The sequence below is a fragment of the Gnatocerus cornutus genome, chromosome 1, assembly GCF_029298725.1.
Source record: "Gnatocerus cornutus isolate USDA-ARS CGAHR chromosome 1, icGnaCorn1.1, whole genome shotgun sequence".
Taxonomy (NCBI): domain Eukaryota; kingdom Metazoa; phylum Arthropoda; class Insecta; order Coleoptera; family Tenebrionidae; genus Gnatocerus; species Gnatocerus cornutus.
In genome coordinates, this window is record NC_142233.1 from 33166256 (window position 1) to 33185690 (window position 19435).

The window sequence follows — 19435 nt, forward strand, 5'->3', positions numbered from 1 at the left end:
GAAAACTGTTCTAGTGGTTTAAAACCTGAAAATCAAAAATTTTGACATAAAACCGTAACTGAAACGTCGTTGACGTAAGTAACATTATAAATAATTTTCAAGATAGTTATATTCACTATGAAAACAAAGCGGCAAAGTAATGCACGACAGGAATTCCAGAGCCACCCTTAATGCTAGAAACACCTTGTTTTGAAGGACGTCGTTGACTAGATTTTTATTAATTATTACAACCAATTTTCGATTACTTGTTCATTAAAATTCAATTAAACCTTTTAAATAAATAAATGAAGACAATATTTTGATTGGATATCCCAAATTCGGATCTTTAATGTTTATTATTGGATATCCAGTGTTAGGAACCTTTTTTATAACATTAAATTTATGACAAAATACATATGTATTTGCCGATAAAATAAAAATCGTGTATTTTTTTGTGATTTAAACGTATAGGTCAGAAAGTAAACATTTCAAACTCAATATAAATAATAATTTAATTGATTCAATTTAAAAGCAAATATTTTTAATATATTTATTTATATAAAAGTATCCAATATTCGGTGCTCTTCCCCTAGTTCGGAACATCGCCAAGAGCATCTCATTTAGGAAGAGTTTGCTCAATTTTATGGAAAGTATACATATCAACGAATGTGTATCATAACTTCAAGAACACGCCGTTCCAGAATTATTCCCCATAAAGTTTTATCGGCAATAATTTGCTCGTCACGATTAAGAATACGACGCTTAAACGAGGGTAATTGTGATCTTTACGATTGTTTTACTCCGACTCCTTAAAAATAAACATATGAACACTTTCAATACAGTGTAAACGCGTCTGCTATCTTGGTCCTTGGAGCCGGATCCACTCTATTTTCCCGCAGAATCTGCTCCCAGTCACGACTGTCATTTAATTTAGACTAACGAAGAAAGTAGTATGTGGCAGGTCACGAGGAACCGACCTCCACTCGAGTGTGAAGAACAAAGACTGCAACGTCTCAAAAGACGGAAATGATAACTAGCGTGCAGTATAGCGAAAGTATTTTAATTGAAACGCGAATCGGCAAATCACTATTTAATTAACAAAATCGAAGCAAATGTCAAGGCGAGAATAAGGAAAGTTGTGACCAGGATGACAAATCCATTTCAACAGCATCTTTAAAAATCGATTCTGAAAGTGTGCTGCCGGTGGGACGTGGATTTTACAGTCGCTTTTATGACTGACTGTCTTAGGTCAAGGTACCGCTAGACAACCAATGAATGATTCTGCGTACGTGGATTCGAAGAAAATAGCAAAAATCGTGCGGACATGACGGTAATTGTAATGACGCTTGCCAGGCATTGATCTCTGGCGTAATTGCTTCGAACTGTCAACACCTACAGAACGTTGCTTTTGGGCAACTTCTCCATATTTGACGACGTGGCCATATGTCCACCAAAAGGTCGATTCTAAGATTAGATACTCCGCGCCCATCTCATAATAGCCCACACGTTATTGTCAGAGTTATCATATTTCAAAAATCTTAGTGAAGGTCACTTTGAGTCGTGGGTGGATGCGGCTGCTTAACCCAAATAGATCACGAGCAGCTTCCGCGTGGGCACTTCTGAATGAACAGCGTCAAAAAAAAATCTGAAATTTGAGAAATGTTGTGGAAAATGTCTCCGGTTACTTCAACATTTTCACTTGGATTATTTTACGTCTGGTTATAACGCGTTTTGAGTTTCATAGAAACATTTCAGGTTGAGTAACTGAAAATTCTGCCGTTGCGGGACAGTAGGTTACACCGTTGAGATTTGCGTTTCAAATTGGCTTACTTTCGGATTAATTTCGTGGTGATTGCTCGCGAGTAAAATCCGGCTCCAAGGACCAATCTTCATCATCATCAATGCATTTTTTGCACCGCCTGAACAAATATTTACAACAAATTACTTAAAGACTGACATATTAAGGCGTTAGTGCATTTATCCATGTTAGAGCTTCCAACTTTAGACATACAAATGTTTACATAGACGTGTTTATTTTTTAAATTATAAACAGAAAGTGGTGGGCTCCGTTATCCAACAGCTTATTCGGGGTTTAACAAGCGGCGGCATAAATAAACGTGACAAACAAAACATACTGTACAAAGAATTTTAATTTATTTATGGGAAGAAATCCGTCGTGATTGACGTGGGGGCTTGAGCATACATATTGCCAAAAAACCTTGTTGGCATAGGCAATGGACAAATTGTATTACTGACATCACGAATTTTTTGCAGAACGGAATGCCGTTATGGGAGGACCTCATCACCAAAGCCGCGAAACTCCACTCTTCGTTAAAGTGAGTACTGAGATGTTTCGAAATTTTCTTCTGACTTTTAGAATTCTAGGGCGACAATCCTGGCGGTCACAGCCTACTTGGAAGCGTTCCAGAAAATCGCAGATTCGGCTACCAATGCCAGAGGTAAGTCATTGTAATTTGCAGGAAATACAATCAAGGCTAAACCGCATTTCCATAAATAAACAAGTATTTTTAGTTTTTTCTGTCGCCGGAGATGTTAAATTAACATGTGAATTAGGCTTTAGCATGTAAAGTAGGCCGTGTAAATGATTGCCGTTTATTCTTAGATCTGTGACGGTGTAAATATAAGAGCTTTGTTGCACTTGGAACGAATAAATAGATGTCATGGCTGTCATTCCCGACTCTGCGAAAGGGCGAAATAATTGAAAAGGGTATTCCGGGAATTAGGGCTAATAGGGACATAAACAAGAAGAATAGGGCTAATGAGAAATTAAACGGTAATTACGGCCTCCCGAACATTCTCATGTCGCTTTAGAATGACTGAATGGAAAAGATTGGCCTTAGACTGTACCATATCGGTCTGCGACCTGTTTAGTAACTTTCTTGTGATAAAGTAATGAATACTAATAACGGAGGAGATAAAGCACAAAAGAATAATTACGCATTTTGCAACTTAACTTTCGCTTGCAAAATATCCACGCAACAAAGAAGCTCCACCAAAAGGAAGTGATGAATAATTTTTTATACAGTGTGCGCCTCAAGGCTCCCCTCGCGGCCCCTTTCTTTCCTTCCAAAATCCCCCAATTTCGCGACCTTCTGTTTTTTCTTGTGTACATTTCGTCACTCTCGTTGTTTTGTCGCTCCACATTCCTCACTTCCTGCATATTTTTTTCTGGCCGAATCAACAGTCCTTCGATCAAGGCCATCGCGTTTATTTCGTTTCATTCGTCCACGAGCCATTCCTGCTGATTGCTGCCATTATTTTACATACAATTTGTCGGCTGATAACAATAAACCGCAAACTCGCCGGTCAATGTTCCATTTGCGCTCCGCAAATTATCCAATAGAAACGAGTTTCGTTCTTGACGAGAAATTCAAATTGTTGCGTTACGTCGTTAAATAATCCGTGGATTTTCATTTATTAATTAATAGAAAGCTTTATTGTTTTCGTGTAATTTTTCGAATTATTCACACGTGTGGGAATCAGAGCGGGGTTTTACGTTTTCTTGCGTCGAATCGCGTGTGGGGGTCCTCAACAGGTGGTGGGGCCAGCGTAAATATAATCAAATTATTGTAACTTTGATTTAACTCCACCTACTTTTCGGGCCAATGAAAGTATGATTCACTTTGCAACATTTTTCTATTCTGTTAACTTTTGTCAGAAGGCATTCCTTGATTCGTCATATTCAAACCGTCTTTTGTTCATGTGGGCGGAGTTAAACCACCACCGAAACTTTTGAGAACCGCTGCCATGTAGATGTTCCCTTTTTTCCTGTTTTTGTCATAATTACACTGATTAAGTCTTCCTCTGTTTCTTGATTCTTTCCGGTCAGGTGTCTACCGGAAATCTGCCACTCAAACAGAAATTTTTCGGGTCCAAGAGTCGCAGGAAGTGTGACTTTTCCAGACGCTTAATTTATGACTTTCCACAAAGTGAGCGGATTTGTGGGTGCAACGGCCTGGGCGTCGAGACGTACTTGCAGGAATATTGTATGTGGGTCAATCGATGTGCAACAACGAAATTAAAGCCGGTTTTAAATGGATTATAGCGTTTCAGGGAGTTTTTTCTTGGCAAAGTTGGCAGCACTGCTTCGGACACAATAACGAATGATTGTTGGTTGTTGGCGAGTTACGACACGTTTGAATAATTCATGTAATTATTGTTGTAACGTTTTGGATGGGTCGAAAAATTGTTTTATTAACTGTTATCAAGTTTCGGTGACTGTTATGTTGGACAACGTGTAATAAAAGGTTTGGTCTATGCTGAAACATCAAAAATTCTCGTTGCACATGTTAATAAAAGTCAGATTATTCAATGCGAATTGTCATGTGACAATGAAAGTTTTGCTACAGTTGGTTTAGTGCCCGTTTTGACAGTTATTTCTTTATTTATTCTATTCTTTATTGGTGGAAATTTTAAGATGAGAAAGTTGGCATTATTCTCCCCCAGAATTTGACATTTTTGTTCATCACATCGTCTTTTGTACTCCAAAACCTAATTTACACGATAAAAATTTTAAAATTTGTGACCTTGGGTGGAGATCTGCAACCTAAACCAACTGTAATTTATTTTTTTTTTCGCCCTTTATCTAAATTTCTTTTTGAAAAATGTTTAGCCACACCTTGCACTTTTAAAATCCGTTGCGATCATCCTGATAAGTGCAGTAATTTAGATAACGAACTAAAAAATTATGACATAACACTTCAACACGTGCAACCATCCAGAAAAAAAACCCTAAGCACCAACGGATTTCCACCGCTTCTAAAAATATCCCTGTCGCGCCGATAGATATCAGAAAAATTTTCGATATCATTTTGCATTGTTTGCTTGCGTGTTTAACCGACAAATCATTAGTGTCTTGGATAAATAAAACAGAATACACAAAGACAACGAAACAAATAAAAATTATTTGCAGAGTAAACCCAAAAAAGTAGCGGTCTTGTCAATACCGAACGACAATAAAATCTGCGGTCAATTTTTAGTTTATTGCGAGAATAAATTTCTGGAGACCGCTATAAAAATAAGAAAAAATAAACGTGACCGTCGTAAAATGAGTTGCGATGCGTGTTAATCAGCCACACTTGTTGGGTTAGTAATTTTTATTCGGAAAGAATGAAAAGTTTATCAGTCACGATCATCGGAAGCTTATCAGATTAGTAAGAAAAAAATCATAAAATTGTTTTCCAAGTCATTTGTTTCCCATTATTCATTCGTACCGTGAGAATGTGACACTCGGAGGATTTGTAATGACAGATGGCGGGGCTACCAACTTGCCAAAAAAATGAGGGCCTCATGGGTTGCCAAATCGATTCAATTGGCGGTTTCAACAGGGTGATAACACCGATAATTGCAAAAACAACTCCAGACCGTTACCCAATTTGCTCGATAACACCAGCAAAATCGCGAAGATAACGCTAATACCATAAATCTGAGCGATACGCCCATAATTCAAATTACCAGCGATAAATGGTCGGATAGTGAATCAACGAAATAAAAACCTCATGCCATTTCCCGTTTCCAAGTCGTTCATAAACGACAATTGCGCATTCCACTTTTTCCGAGTTTTCTCATAAAAACCATGTCGCAGATTTATCTCTTCTGTGTATAACAGAACGTTCCTTCAACTCTCCTCGAAAGTGTTGAATGGTTTAGTTGCAGATAATAGTATTTCCGTTATAATCCGTGATGTATAACGAAATAGATTTTTCACGTTCTTATTCTCAGGGTGAGTTTCCCATATGTGCACCTGCTGGGTGCAATCACCTGGAAGTCTTTTAAATTTTAAATGGAGCTGCAGCTGGACCGGGGGAAACTCACATAGGATTATTATTACATTATTACATTCGTGATGTACAATTTCGTCCAAAAATAATGCACCATGGTATGAACAAAATATGAACCCAACAATACATTTTACCCCTAGAACTTTTGGGTTGGTCTGCTTGAGATTTTTCATTTAAATATTTAAATTTTTCATTTCTAATTTATTTCTTAAAATTATCGATGATTCTAACATTCATTTTTCTTCATACAATTCACTTTCGTTGCAAAAAAGTAAATTTTAGAACAATCGATTTAATTCTGATCAATAGAAACTAAGCATAGGCCAATTTACACAATAATTTAATTGAAATTAAATTAAACTTGGAACTTACTTATGTCACTTTAACATAATGTTAAATATTTATTCATATTTTATTCATTTATAATTTTTGAAGCATCAATTTATACATTTTCTCGAGTTTTAGTTCTTCCAACATAGTTTTTCAGACGTAAAAACCCCAATAACGTTATTTGATTTCGTAAAAATTTTTGATCTAATTTCAGAATTTAATTTTGTTTCCGTAAACCGGGTGTATAAATTTTTTTATTATTTTTCTCTAGCTATAAAATTTTGTTTTTCCAACTTTGACATCATTACAATACATTTTCTGTCATTGTTTAAGACCTAAGAAACTCAAATTTTCTTAATTTTTTCACTAGTGGTTAACTTGTTTCTACTCACTCGTAAGTGAAAAAGTTACAAAACAATGAGAGCAAGTGATTTGACATGTCAAAATTGACAATTATATTTTTATTTAATTTTAGCGAAATTTGAAAATTTTCATACTGCACTTTTAAGATTATCTAAATTTTAATCATTCATCAACTCTATTATTAAAAGTCCACATAAGATTAAAACAAAACTCAACTTAGCTCACAAGTTGAGTAATCTACTATACAGGGTGTCGCAGAACTCATGACCCATAGAGCAAGGGAGGGTGCCGACAGCAATACAGATGGTAAATTTCAAAACAAAAATTGATTAAGTTTAATAGTATTCGAGAAAGGAAAAAAAATTACAACCAATGCCGAAAGCTTACTCTAGAGATGGAGTACAATATCCTAGGTAACGAGAGTGTAATGTTCATCTGACCAATGAGTGATAGTATGTGTCCATAGTTACCGATTTTCAAATACTGTTCTGCTTCCAGATTGGCTACAGTTTTTTTTGCCTTATCTCCATTATTTTTAGAGCTAAACAATTTTTATGTCGAAATTTTGGTTCAGAATTGTTGTCTCCATAAGCCTTTTTTCTCTGGTCACGAGTTCTGGGTATTTGTCTATATGTCCTAAAACGTTATTTCTAAATATTTTTCCCCTAATTCCAGTAAATTGGAATCAACAAAAAGGCTGTAATTTATTGGGGATCAATTCTGGTCATCAGACAAGCCCCACCACTTGAGGGTGATTATGTTTATAGGGTCTTGCGGTAAGTTTGGTGGAAACTGTTTAAAAAGTTGAAGCTATAAACAAACACACCACAGCATTTATACGTTTTGTTTTTACCATCACAGCACAGCAAAATAAAATCTAAATAATTTTAGAACAGGGTTTTTGCAAACATTGAAGAATTACCATTTTATGACTACAAGCAATGGTATGGTGCATTATTTTTGGACGAAATTGTACCAACTGGTGTAATTATAACTTTATTAGTTTGGATTGGTAGCACTGGTTCTTGAGAATTTCATCGATGGGTCCATAATCATAATATTTACGCGGAGGTGTTGCTTATTGCTAAACACAGCTGGGACTATTTCTGTGGCGGCAGGTCTCACATTTTTTTCCTTCGAATGTCTAAAAACTAAAAAGTAATAAACCCTTTGCGTGCCAAGAGCAATGTTGCACCCCTAAACGTCGATACCGTCCACGTGCCTTGCCGCATAAATATTAAATTCCTTCTCTTCAATAAAATGCAAGACCACCTGGACTCGTGTAAATAAGCGGAAAAGTTGAGAATTTCCCTATCTCGTTGACTATCCACGCACCCTCTTTTCCTCCGGCGTTAAAATATCAATCTCTTGCATGAAACACTTAAGAAGACGCTTTTCTCATAACAGGAAGTCCCCAGGAAACTGGATGTCAGTGAGTGGGTTATAAAAAAGCGGCATCCGTAAAAGTGGGAATAAACCTAATCGTGGTATTATCGTGGCTTATCCGTTGTTGGTGGGTTGACTGACCCGACTCTGCTTTTCGAGGGTTCTATATCGATCCGAGTGCCTTGATAAAACGCCCTTTTGGCCCACTGACTCGCGAAATGCACGTGCTAGGTGATAATTACGCCAAGGACAAAGCGTTTCGAGGGCTCTCTGGATGCACAAGTGCAGCGCGGGCGAAAGAGGCCTCGCGATTTGCAGCTCGGCCGATTTTCTTGGTTTAACTAATATTTTGTCACCGCCATTCTTTGTTCTTCGGCGGACAAAGGAAGACGCCGCCGCGATGAGCACAGTAAGCATCATGGACATCGAGGTCAACAATTCTTCTCTCACGTATCGCCTTTTCCATCTTGCACACCAGTCCAGTGCACTTAACTCAAGAAGGGCATAGCAGCCGAGGCGTATCTTTGTCTTTTTATTATCTATCTTCTTCACCAAAGCGTGCACTTCTTTTGTTAGCTTAAGTATAGACAGGTCTATTGACGAAACTACGCGACCGTAGCGGCCTTGCATTGTTACATTTTAATTTCGAGATCGTTAGCCATCTGCGATGATACAATTCTTTAATTTGAAGGGTGCTGATCTTACTCAACGATTCTTTTTTGTTTTAGGAGCGACCAGAGAGATAGGCACGGCGCTGACTAGAATCTGCTTGAGGCACAAAGCCGTGGAGGCGAGGATGAAGACGTTCACTAGGTGGGTGAGAGGGGTGACTTGATGAACGGCCACGAAATGAGTATTTTCTTGTTATTTTTTCCGCCCTGTTATTTGATTTCCTTCTGGTTCATTCGGTAGGACGGGCGTGGGCGCTGGGAGCGCTTGATAATTGAATCATCCATCTAGAAAATATCAAGTCATACGTGACTAAATGATGCTCTTTTATCGCAAAAACGTCACATGCTTCTTACTCATTTCCATCTAGTTAGGGTAAAACTACTAATAATCGGCACCATTAGCAGATTTCTCAACTTCAAAATGCTGTCTAAAATTGAATTTTTGTTCTACGCCTTTATGATTGTTGTCATTTTTCTCAGAAAAACTTTAATTTGTTGTAAAAATAGTTGGAAACCTCTAGATAATGTTAAAAGCTCGTAAATTTTAAAAAATTACAAGACAACATTAAGCTAATTATATGCTCTCGACTAATAGTGGGCACCATTTCAAAACACATTAGAGGAGAACCAAAATTGCAAAATTGTAAATTGGTAAATAACACAGCTCAACAAAATAGTTATTTGTGTACCAAGGCCAAAAAGTGTTTCTTTTTTAGCCCAGCATTTTTTTAATGGCCGAGGCGAGGGCAAAATGGCAATTTTTGGCCGAGATACACACAAGATTTTTTAGGCGACATCATTAAATTTACAAGTTAATTAATTTTTGTTTAAGATTTATTAATTTAATTATTTATAACTACTGCATAATTGTAAATATTTTTGAATCCTTCAGAAAAGTTCATATTTTCTTTATTTACATTTGCAGTCTCGGCATGTGTAGCTTCACAATTTGTATGAATTATGGTTTGATGTGCTTTTTGATGTTGTTGCAGCAGCACTGCTATCCATGTTCATTTTCAATAATTCAACACGTGTTTGTTGCACAGTTTGTCGATTTGATTTTACCCAAATAATTATAAAATTTGGATTAATGTATAAAATATAGCTTTTCTTAATAGATCGCGTCGATATTTTTCTTTTGGGCAGTTTATTTGATGCTGATTGCAGTGAATAAGGTCAAATTATTACATTAACTTAACCAATGGTTAATCAAATAGATCTCAAATTTGTCGGCTAATTAGAAATTATTATTTGTACTTTCATTTAACATCATTATGAGAAAATAAAGTCACCAAAAAATAAGAAAATTAAGAAAACATTTTTAGGCATATGTATTTGGCTTAATTAACCACTCAAACGAAACAAATTTTAATAATTTTCAAAAAAAAGATATTTAAGAATATACTTGTTATTTCTTTCTCAATTTTGCCGATTTGTAGTGAAATATTAAAATTAAGATTGAAAAAAAATCAGAGCCAATTTTCCAAAATCATCAATAGTTTCGTAAATTGTTGGCATAAAAGTATTCGAAACCACTCTTACATCAAGGGCAACAAAATCATTGTTGAACAGTGTAATAGTTATTATTTTAACAAAAATTATTCATTGTAGTCTTTTGTCCTCGTTTTTTCTTTTTCACATTTGCTTTCTGCTTCTTTTCTCTCTCAATTTTCTTTGTCTTTTTCGACTCTTAGACAATTTTCTTTTTCGCTTTCTTTTCCAAATGGATTTTTTTATATTCTGTGGTAGTAACCTTACGTAATATTATATTAATACAAAGTTCTCGCTATATAAAAGATATTGTTTTTATCAAAGAAAATTATTGGATCAAATTTTGGTGTTGGCAAAAATTATGAAAAATATAGAATTTATTCCCAATTACCAAATGATTGATTATATTTACAATTAATCAATCAGGCTATTAATGTGTGCGTAAAATAATAAAATCAAAACGACGAATTCAAAAAACGCACGTCTTTGATTGAATAATCAGTTTTTGCAACAGTCAATTCCTTTGATGTTCACCGCTTTTTGTTGCGTTTTTAGTACGATAATGGAATTTTTGATCATCCCCTTGCAAGAAAAACTAGAAGACTGGAAAAAGACGGTACTTAACCTGGACAAGGAACACGCCAAAGGTAAACCCCAAACACGCAACTTTTCCGCCCTAACCGCAGTCCCTTCTCAGATTACAAACGGGCAAGGGCCGAACTGAAAAAGCGATCAACCGACACGTTACGCCTTCAAAAGAAAATGCGTAAAGGCGCCGGTGGAGACCTCCAAAAGCGTTTAGAGTGCGGTCTACAAGACGTGACTGAAAGACGTCAATTATTAGAAGAAACAGAAAAACACGCCGTCAGAGCGGCTTTGATCGAAGAAAGAAGTCGTTTCTGTACATTCGTAGGGCTTCTCAAACCTGTTGTGGTAAGACGAGGAAATCTGTAAATGGAAGCGGTTAATATTTCGTGTTTCAGGACGAAGAAGTCGCGATGTTAACTGAAATGTCGCATCTACAGGAAGCGGTTCAGCAGCTGGAGAAACACACCGCCGATCCGCAGACGCTGCCGCCGGCGTCCGAGCAGGTCATCGCGGATTTGAAGAGTTCGGATAGCGGATGGTCGTTCCAGACGCCGCCGTCGTCGCCTTCCAGTCTTGGCTCAAGGAAGTCATCAATGTGTTCAATTAGCTCACTCAACAGTTCCTCGTCGGGGAGTTCGAAAAGCCATCATTCTCCGAGTCATCCGCATTGGCAACGATCGCTATCGCAGGTGCGGACTTCCCCGGAATTTTTAGTTTCTTTTATTTTATTTTATTTTATTTTTATTTTGTTGGCAACAGCCTGTAGGTCGTAGCGGTACTATCCGATACATGTCGGTGTCTAGCCAGGACTCTGGATTTACGTCCCAAGATACTTTGTATCCCAGACCGCCATCCTCACTTAGTGTTGCACAGGTAAAAACGCGACCCGACTCGACCAATTAGACTTTAACACTCTCTGTCACGTGACTCGAACGACCAATTAATTTTTTACATTGTCTGTCACGTGCGTGGCGTAGCCAATTGGAACGGTTTGTGATGAAAATTCGTATTTTAGGTGTCCAACATGTCTGAACATAGCAGCAATAGCAGTAGTTCTAGCACTCCGTGCACCCCGTTCCCGGCAGCTGTCATTCCAACGACTACATCGACATGGCCGAATCTGCAAGAAACCATACAGTTCGAACGAGCCGCGTCGGCCATCATCAACGACCGTCCTCACACCATCTCTTCAGGTGCTTTGTCTTCCTGCATGAACCCGCCGCGTTCTGGAGGAAACTCAATTAAAATTGTTTTAATGTGTTGAGATCTCCTCAAGAACGTGGCGTAATTGTCACCAGAGCACCATTTCCGTATCATCACACACCATCTCATTGCAGCGTATGAAAAAGGTCATCAAAGGCCTCCTCTTACAGTGTACACATTCCAAGCGCCCGATCAGAGCCTTTCTCAGCCGGTAAGTCCGGTGACTTCGATAACACCAACGGAAACCAACAAGATGTTGCCCCCGCGCAGCCCCACAGCTTGTAAAACCGCTCAGAAGCCGCCGCTGCCAACCGTAAGTTTCTAACTTCCCCAGATTTCGTCGGTACGATTGTTAATTTGCAGAGATGCTCGTCTTTGGAGCGTCCCAGCGGCCCTAACATCCCAGCCAAGACTATAGCGGGTATGCAGGGTATCCGCGTACTTCCCCCAACCACCACAGAACAAGTCGTGAAAAAACCATCGCCTCTTCCAGCTCATCTAGCCAAAAGTACGGTTGTAACCGAGGGGTAAACAACTGGGGATTATGGTGTACAGGCGTAAGGATGTACGAGGATCTCCCAGGATGTATGGGGATGTATGAGGGTTGTATAAGGATTTATGTGAGGATATCTAAGTTGATCAACGCGCATGCACAAGGATGTTATGTGGAAAAGTAGCAATATGAAACCAGTTCTAACTTGATCATCGCGCTTGCGCATTGTAATTATTTAGTCAAAGATTGACGAGTTTTCGGGTAAACTATGCATATCGATTACTCAAGAAATTAAATAAAACTCATTTGACGAGTTTGTATTCAAAAAGGCACACTACATAGTACTTTTCCCAAAAAATTTTGTATGTGTGTATGTGAGGTATTTCACACCAAATCGACCACTTTTGACCCGACCCTTTTCGATTTGGCTGAAAGTTTTTCATCTTTTTCTACTCTATGAAAAACGGTTCTTTGAATTTTTTCAAATTTTTGTTCCCAACCGAAAGAAAGTTATGAATTTTTCAGAAAAATGGCTTTTATGCTTTCAAATAGCTATAACTTTTTTAAAAATTAACTTATTGGGACCTTTTTTTTTCAAAATTTTTGTTTTGAAATATACTTTTTAGAAAAAAATAGAAAACAAATTTAAAATAATAACTTTAATGAAATTTTTGCTATTTTTGAGAAAAACCGTTATTTTCTAAACCAAATTGGGCCGATTCCCAATATGTTGGGAATGAGAATGTATGGGGAAGTACGAAGATGTGTGAGAATGTACGAGGATGTACGAGGATGTACGAGGAATTATTCTACTGAGAAGGATTTATGTTGTACACATTTTGGCCAGTTGTTTACCCCTCGGTTGTAACGAAGTTTGATTGGTACTACTGACGGTTTTTGCAGACGTTCCACAGCCTACTTACGTCAACATGCACGAATTAGCGAGCATGGCTGCCAACAAAGAAATGTTACCGCCGCCTCCGGCTGATTTCATCGGTTCGCCCGCGACCGAGAAGCCGCCTGAAGGTGAGAAAGATGGCAGCACTAGTGAAAGTTCGTTAGAGTCGTCTAGTGGCTACGGGAGTCAGACTACTTTTACTGCCGAAGATCCGAACCATGGCGAAGGTAAGTTTCACACGCGAAGTGTAAGCATGATTCGGTTTTTCCCCCAACACTAGTTTTAACTAACCCGTTTTTACAAGCATGTGTGTGACTATTAGTGTGTGTGTTGTTAGATGTTAACGATTCGGCTATGAAGTATTGCACGCTTCCACGCAACAGTGACCTCAATTCTGCACGTCGAAGGCCCTTATCCATGACAGGTAAACATTTAGCGCACTTATTATCATTCGAGAAGAGATTTTCCTTGAAATTGGCTTTAGCGGTGTTTTTGAAAGATTTTTGTGCCCTTTCAAAAACGCGTTTCATGTAGCTCGAAATTTAGCTTGTTCGTATTTGTTCGATTGACTAAAACTCTGTTTTAAACAGCAATGTACTCCACCGGAACAATCCGGAGCACTTTAGCTCGTCGCGCCTCCATGCAAGTCAACAAGCCGCCGCCCCCAATCCGCCGCACATCTTCCATAACAAATACTTCCATAGCCGGCCACCCCACTTCAATGGGTAGTCTGGAGAATCTCCCGCCGCCGCCAGCTTTCTTACTCGAACCTTCCATACAAACCCAGCAAAAATCCCATACAGGTTGGTACCCCTGTCGCCAAACCCCCCCCTAACTGGTAATTTTAGGAATAAAAGTTGCCGAAACTGTCAAAGCTTTAACCGAACTGAAACACACTCCAGCTAGTCCGAATTCAATACGGCGCATGTCCGCCTCATCTCAGTCTATATATCAGAGCCACGTGACGAATCCAGCTCCGCCCACCACGGCGCCTGGGCCAATCCTAAGTACGTTCCAAAGCCAGACGAAGGTGTCATACGTCTCGCAGTCTGGGGGCGTGGTTTACGCCCAGCCCTCGCAAGTTTTGGGAGGTAGTCCCACAGCGACGCGGCGAATTAATAGTTTCAGGTCGCAAAGTGCCGAGAGAAAATCCGGGCCTGTGGGAGTGGGATCTAATTTTATAGCTAGTTTGAGTGCGAAGTTAACACCGAATTTGAGCCCGAGGACTGGAAGAAGACACTCGGAGGATTTAGTTCCTCCGCAGCCCACGAAGTTGTGTCAAAGGGGACCTGGGCAGAGTTTTTTGGATTCGTTGAATGCGAAGTTGGCGCAACAACATATCAGTAATAATACTCAGAGCACGCAGCATAAAGCGACGATGATAAGACAACTTATCAATAGTAAAGCTCAGGTAAGAGTGGAGGTTTTTGGGGGTGATTTTTGATGTTTTTTTGTAGCCGGACCCGAAGGTGTGCCACGAGTCGCTCATGGATCAGATCAAACGTGGCGCCACTTTACGGCGAGCTAAAGTGATCAACGACAGATCAGCACCTAAGATTTACTAAGTGAGTGGGCGGGGCGAGAATGCACTTAAGACAATATAATATATTCCATGCAATAGTTGCTCCAATTAATGCTTGCTATTATCAACCGTTAATCGATTAGAATTTCATGTTATAAAAAAAAGTTCAATTAACTTGTTGTAGTACGCTGTCTTATTAACGTCCATTTTACAAAACTGACTGAATTATTTTTGTATCGCATAGTCAACATAGTATTATTCTAGAGGACTGATGTTAAGTGTTTGTAAATCCTTTATTATTTATTTATTCTCTTTTGTTTCCGTTTTGTTGCAGTGGAGATAAGTGACTTTTTGTATTTGTGTTTAGAGAGTTTAACTTTATGTATATAACATTAAAGGGATAAGTAATATATTACAGGTAGTCGTAACGAGATGTAAGGCACAAAAATGTGTTTGTACCTTCGGTTACTTTAGCAGTACAACTTTTTTTTTCAGATCTTGCTTTGTGAAATTTAGATGTCAAGTGCATGAAATTTTTCAAAGTGATAACAGTTTTTTATCTATGTATATAAGTCTAAGTCTTACACTAAATGTATCGAGGTCATTGCTGTGTAGAATTGAATAATCATTACATTAACGTTTCATATTCATAATTGTAAGGTTCATGTTAAGAAGTGATAACATAAAAGAATGAAGGATTTAAGCAGATTGCTTACGTTGTGTTGTGTATGAACAAATAAAGTTTGAAAAGTAAATCGCCTTTCATTTAATTAAGTAAATGAACTAGAGCAATCGGAATTCAGTGGAAGATATATGCAATTTATTTTACTTTTTTAGTTTAAACAATTATTTGTTTATCGTAATTTTTTGTTACAGAACGTGTTATGCAATTTAATTCTTGCATTAATTTATTGAAGAGCTGATAAACAATTAGCTGTACAAGTATTTGACAAAAAAAGAGTTGGATAATCGGTAATCCCTTGAAATGGTTAACCATTCATTTATTTAATTGTGCTCTGTTCGTTCAACAAAGAAGGTGTTGTGGGCTCTTGAAATTTATTAGCTTCTTGTTTTATTACGAGGAAAGTTAAAGATATGAGTAAATAGAAAAATGCATGATATTAATGAAATTCTGAAAAAAATGCATGACTAAAAGAATGGCAAACTTCTGATATCGATATCTCGCTTATTTTTGGAGTAAACTTAAGTTATTATTCATCAGTGTACGCAAAATTTTCCGCAGATTCCAAATATTAAATTAAAGATTTAAATTTAGATCTGACAACAAATTACTGAGTTAAGGCTGATCAAAATTTCGGATAGTTGATTTGCATTTTTCAAATTTTAAAAGCTAAATATTTCGGAAACTATTGCAGATATAAAAAAATGGTTTGCGCCATAGATTTTCTCGGCCCATTTCCCTTTAGTTGAAACTTCGATGGTCGATTTTTTCGTGCAAACAATTTCCGACTCAATCGATAAATGTTTTCAATTTTTTTGTTTTCTGGCGAAAACTCGTAAACTAGGTACTTGTCCGATCGATCTCAAATTTGGGCAGTTGATAGATTTCGAGCCGGTCTTTCAATCGACGTAACTCAAAAGTATTAAACGTCGTTTTGGCCACAAAAAAATATTGAAAATCAACCTAAAAAGAACCCTTTCAAAACAGATTATGATCTTGTTTACTTGTAAAGCAAATTTAAATTGTTTGGGTTCATTGAACGCAGATTTTCTCGCAGAATCCAAAACTAGACGAATTTTTACGGTATGTTAACAAATAACTCAGTTATTGTTGAAAATTTGAAAATTTGAAAATTTATTTTTTTCGAAAGAAAATTTCCCCACCAATGTCCTTGACATCACTTGACATGTAAACATAACCTCAAAATTGTGACAATTGTTGTAGAAGAACCGCTGTCTTTCATTTCAGGCGACATTTTACAGATGATTCGGTAACTATTTATCATATTTGAGCCAATTTTAACCACATTATTACTCTTTTAGTTCGATCGTTATAAATCTTCTTGAAAAATATTTTCGCAACAGCCTTAAATGTTGATCTTTAGACGTACAAAGTGGCCCCCTGTCTCTACCTCCTCCTTCTGTACCAAAGTAGAATTATCAAATGATGACCAGACAGCACCGGTCAAGAAGAGGCGAGTCTCCGCAGTCGACCGCCAATCCCACAAGACCAAACTCAAGAACTTCTTTCAAGACAACCCCCAACTTCACAGTGTACAAAAACACATCCCTGAACAGGTCATGGCTCTGAAAAGAGTGACACCCCCTGAAAACCTCTATTTAATTGATAAGAACATAGCGAGGAAAGCAGCAGCACATGTACTTTTAGGAATCCAAAAAAATCAAAACCACATTGTGTGTGAAACAAATGCAGGTTTGGGGCTCATCGCCTCGGAGTTGTTAAGCAAAGAGGTGAAGATTGTGCGGCTGTACGAGTCCTGTCCTGACTTCAAAACCTATTTAAAGGAGAAGTTTGAACGGTATAAAGGCCGCGTGGAGTTGTTTACCAAAGATATTTTCTTACTGCACAGATATGAGTACATAGATAAACAAGACAATGGAAATAGAGTCGAGCAGTTCTTTAAAGGGGTGACAAATGCCGCGTGGGCAGATGACCCCATAATGACCATAATCGGAACTTTGCCCAACATGAATTTCATCCGTTATTTAATAAAATCCGTGGTTCTGCAGAACTACATCACATCTCTTGGTAGGATTCAATTATACGCGTTTATGAGGCCCCGAGATTTTATCGTGAGTGTCTTTACATTGTCTCTAATCCTGTTAAAGAGATCTGCAGGTGTCGACTGCCGGGCCCCATTTGAATCTCCACACTTATCAACGCATGTCGGTCATGTTTAGCTTATTTTTTAATTGCGAGCTACTCGAGAAGTTTCCCAGGGAAATGTTTTTACCATGGCAATCACCGAAGTCGCTGCAAATGGGGCGCTATGTAAGTCTCTAGATTTTCTTTCTTATTATAACTACGAGTTCCAAGGTAGCCAGGTCAGATCGATAACGAATACATGTACTTCGTCAGAGTTAATTTCAAGGAAGAGTTACCGGTGACGTCTGAAAACCTGCTGCCGTTCTACTCTTTCGTGCAGCAGTTTTTTGGGAGAGGAAAAAACAGAATTATTCCCGTTTTAGAGTGAGTTATTAAGCCGTTTTTGACATTTTTTATTTATTTATTTTTTTCCAGGAAATGGGTGCCGGGATTCGGGTTGGATATCATGTGTCCAAAAAAACAACATGGGAGTTATTTCAAGAATATTAACATTTTCACGGAGTTTGGAGAGTTAACTCCTGTTCAGATTCTAGCCATTTTTGAGTAAGTGTGTTTTTTGGGGGACTTTTTGTGATTCTTCTGTTGTAGCGAACTAATTAACAACCCGGATTATGAAAAAAGTCATTTTATGTCCATTATCGAATCTCAGCTCATTAAATCAGAGACTATTGAATCCAATCTTGATGAACATCTGACTGAAAAGGGTGCTGAGAGCAGCGAGATTGATCACAGCCTTTGATATCAGTTTTTATTAAAAAAAAATCAAAATTTGCGTTTTATTTGTACAAGGTGTTTATAAAAGTTTTTAGCATCAAGGGTGCCGATGAAATGTCAAAGAAATTTGCCGCTCGTTACAAATGTGGGTTTTAATTTTTCAACTGACATTTACAGTTAACCTCAATCATAGAGCAAAATTAATTTTGACAAAAAACTGTTCTGGTTGTGGTTTAAAAACATGAAAATCAAAGACACAAAATCGAAACTGAAACGTCGTCGACGAGAAGAACACTTTGAGTGTGGTTAAACAGTTATATTCATTCATGAAAACAAAGCGGCAAAATAGTGCATGGCAAGAAATCCAGAGCCACCCTTGATACTATACTAGGACGTCATTACTTAGCGACTGGTTGATAATAATTTCGACTTTCATTTGGAGTCGAAATTTCTTGTGCCGCAGGTTGCATGACTGTTTTAGTTTGACAGTCTGGTGCGTTTTTGAGATTTTGATTGATAAAATAGCAGCTTTGTAGAAGAATCTTTTTGTTTCTGTCTTAATTTTTTTAATCAAATAATTTTCCAAAAGATCGTTAGTCCTATGCCAACTAGCCCCTAGATCGTCCAGAATATTCGTAATTTTTTATGCATTTTTTAATTTTGTATTTTTTGTAGCTACGCAAAATTCTTTACAACGCGTCAAAAGTACATAGTTTGCTAAACAAATTGAATATTTGTCATTAAAAGCAAAAAAAAACTTTGTATGTTAGTTAAGCCTGTTCGGGTCTCTTGCTGAAGCGAAGCACACAAACCGATTTTTGCTCGAATGGCGTATTATAAAGTCCGTTTTTTTTAAAAAAAAAAACAAACACCGCAATCTTCCCCTGCATTACAACCGGCAACGTTGCCTAGTGAGATTTTTGGTGAGAAAAAGGTTGTCAAATTTTTGACATTGCTGAAAATTAGGCAGTGTTTCCGTTGAAAACGTTTCTTTTACAGCTGTTGGATTGCAAATCAAATGATTTAATAATGAAAAGACTCGGCACAGCCTGAAAGGTCGTTTTGTGTAATCAAATTGTCAATTAGGCAGCTAACCTATTTGATTTTATCACCAAAAAGTCACCATCGACGACGTTGCCGGTTGTAAAGTGGTGGGAGAGTGCGGTGTTGGTGGTTTTTTTAATAAA

At 37.7% G+C, this 19435-nt stretch overlaps 2 protein-coding genes across 5 annotated transcripts in view; both read left to right on the top strand.

Moving 5' to 3' along the window:
• mim (missing-in-metastasis) overlaps positions 1-15480 on the top strand; it is a 19444-nt gene extending 3964 nt beyond the window's left edge. Inside the window, exons 2-16 of one of the 4 annotated variants that reach the window (XM_088035602.1) lie at positions 2254-2315; positions 2365-2438; positions 8588-8672; positions 10577-10668; positions 10719-10954; positions 11005-11298; positions 11369-11482; positions 11625-11802; positions 11947-12125; positions 12176-12320; positions 13209-13430; positions 13541-13627; positions 13794-14006; positions 14052-14614; positions 14661-15480. In XM_088035602.1, coding sequence (XP_087891728.1) covers positions 2254-2315; positions 2365-2438; positions 8588-8672; positions 10577-10668; positions 10719-10954; positions 11005-11298; positions 11369-11482; positions 11625-11802; positions 11947-12125; positions 12176-12320; positions 13209-13430; positions 13541-13627; positions 13794-14006; positions 14052-14614; positions 14661-14768 — 2652 coding nt within the window. In that variant the 3' untranslated portion in view covers positions 14769-15480. The remainder of the gene's footprint in view (positions 1-2253; positions 2316-2364; positions 2439-8587; positions 8673-10576; positions 10669-10718; positions 10955-11004; positions 11299-11368; positions 11483-11624; positions 11803-11946; positions 12126-12175; positions 12321-13208; positions 13431-13540; positions 13628-13793; positions 14007-14051; positions 14615-14660) is intronic. The other 3 variants (XM_088035610.1, XM_088035618.1, XM_088035625.1) reach the window with 3 other exon arrangements.
• Positions 15481-16574: 1094 nt separating this feature from the next.
• On the top strand, positions 16575-18302 carry mtTFB2 (mitochondrial transcription factor B2). The gene is made up of 6 exons (XM_088034156.1): positions 16575-16677; positions 16730-17500; positions 17547-17699; positions 17749-17897; positions 17949-18077; positions 18123-18302. Exons 2-6 carry the CDS (start codon positions 16778-16780, stop codon positions 18271-18273), a joined length of 1305 nt encoding a protein of 434 aa, XP_087890282.1. The 5' UTR covers positions 16575-16677; positions 16730-16777; the 3' UTR covers positions 18274-18302.
• The last annotated feature ends 1133 nt before the right edge of the window (positions 18303-19435 follow it).

Excerpts from the sequence above, each read along its gene's own strand:
- mtTFB2 (XM_088034156.1), top strand. The coding sequence starts at position 16,778 with ATGTTGATCTTTAGACGTACAAAGTGGCCCCCTGTCTCTACCTCCTCC. Across the intron at positions 17,700-17,748 it reads CGCTGCAAATGGGGCGCTAT|CCAGGTCAGATCGATAACGA; the intron begins GTAAGTCTCTAG and ends GTTCCAAGGTAG. Across the intron at positions 18,078-18,122 it reads CAGATTCTAGCCATTTTTGA|CGAACTAATTAACAACCCGG; the intron begins GTAAGTGTGTTT and ends CTTCTGTTGTAG.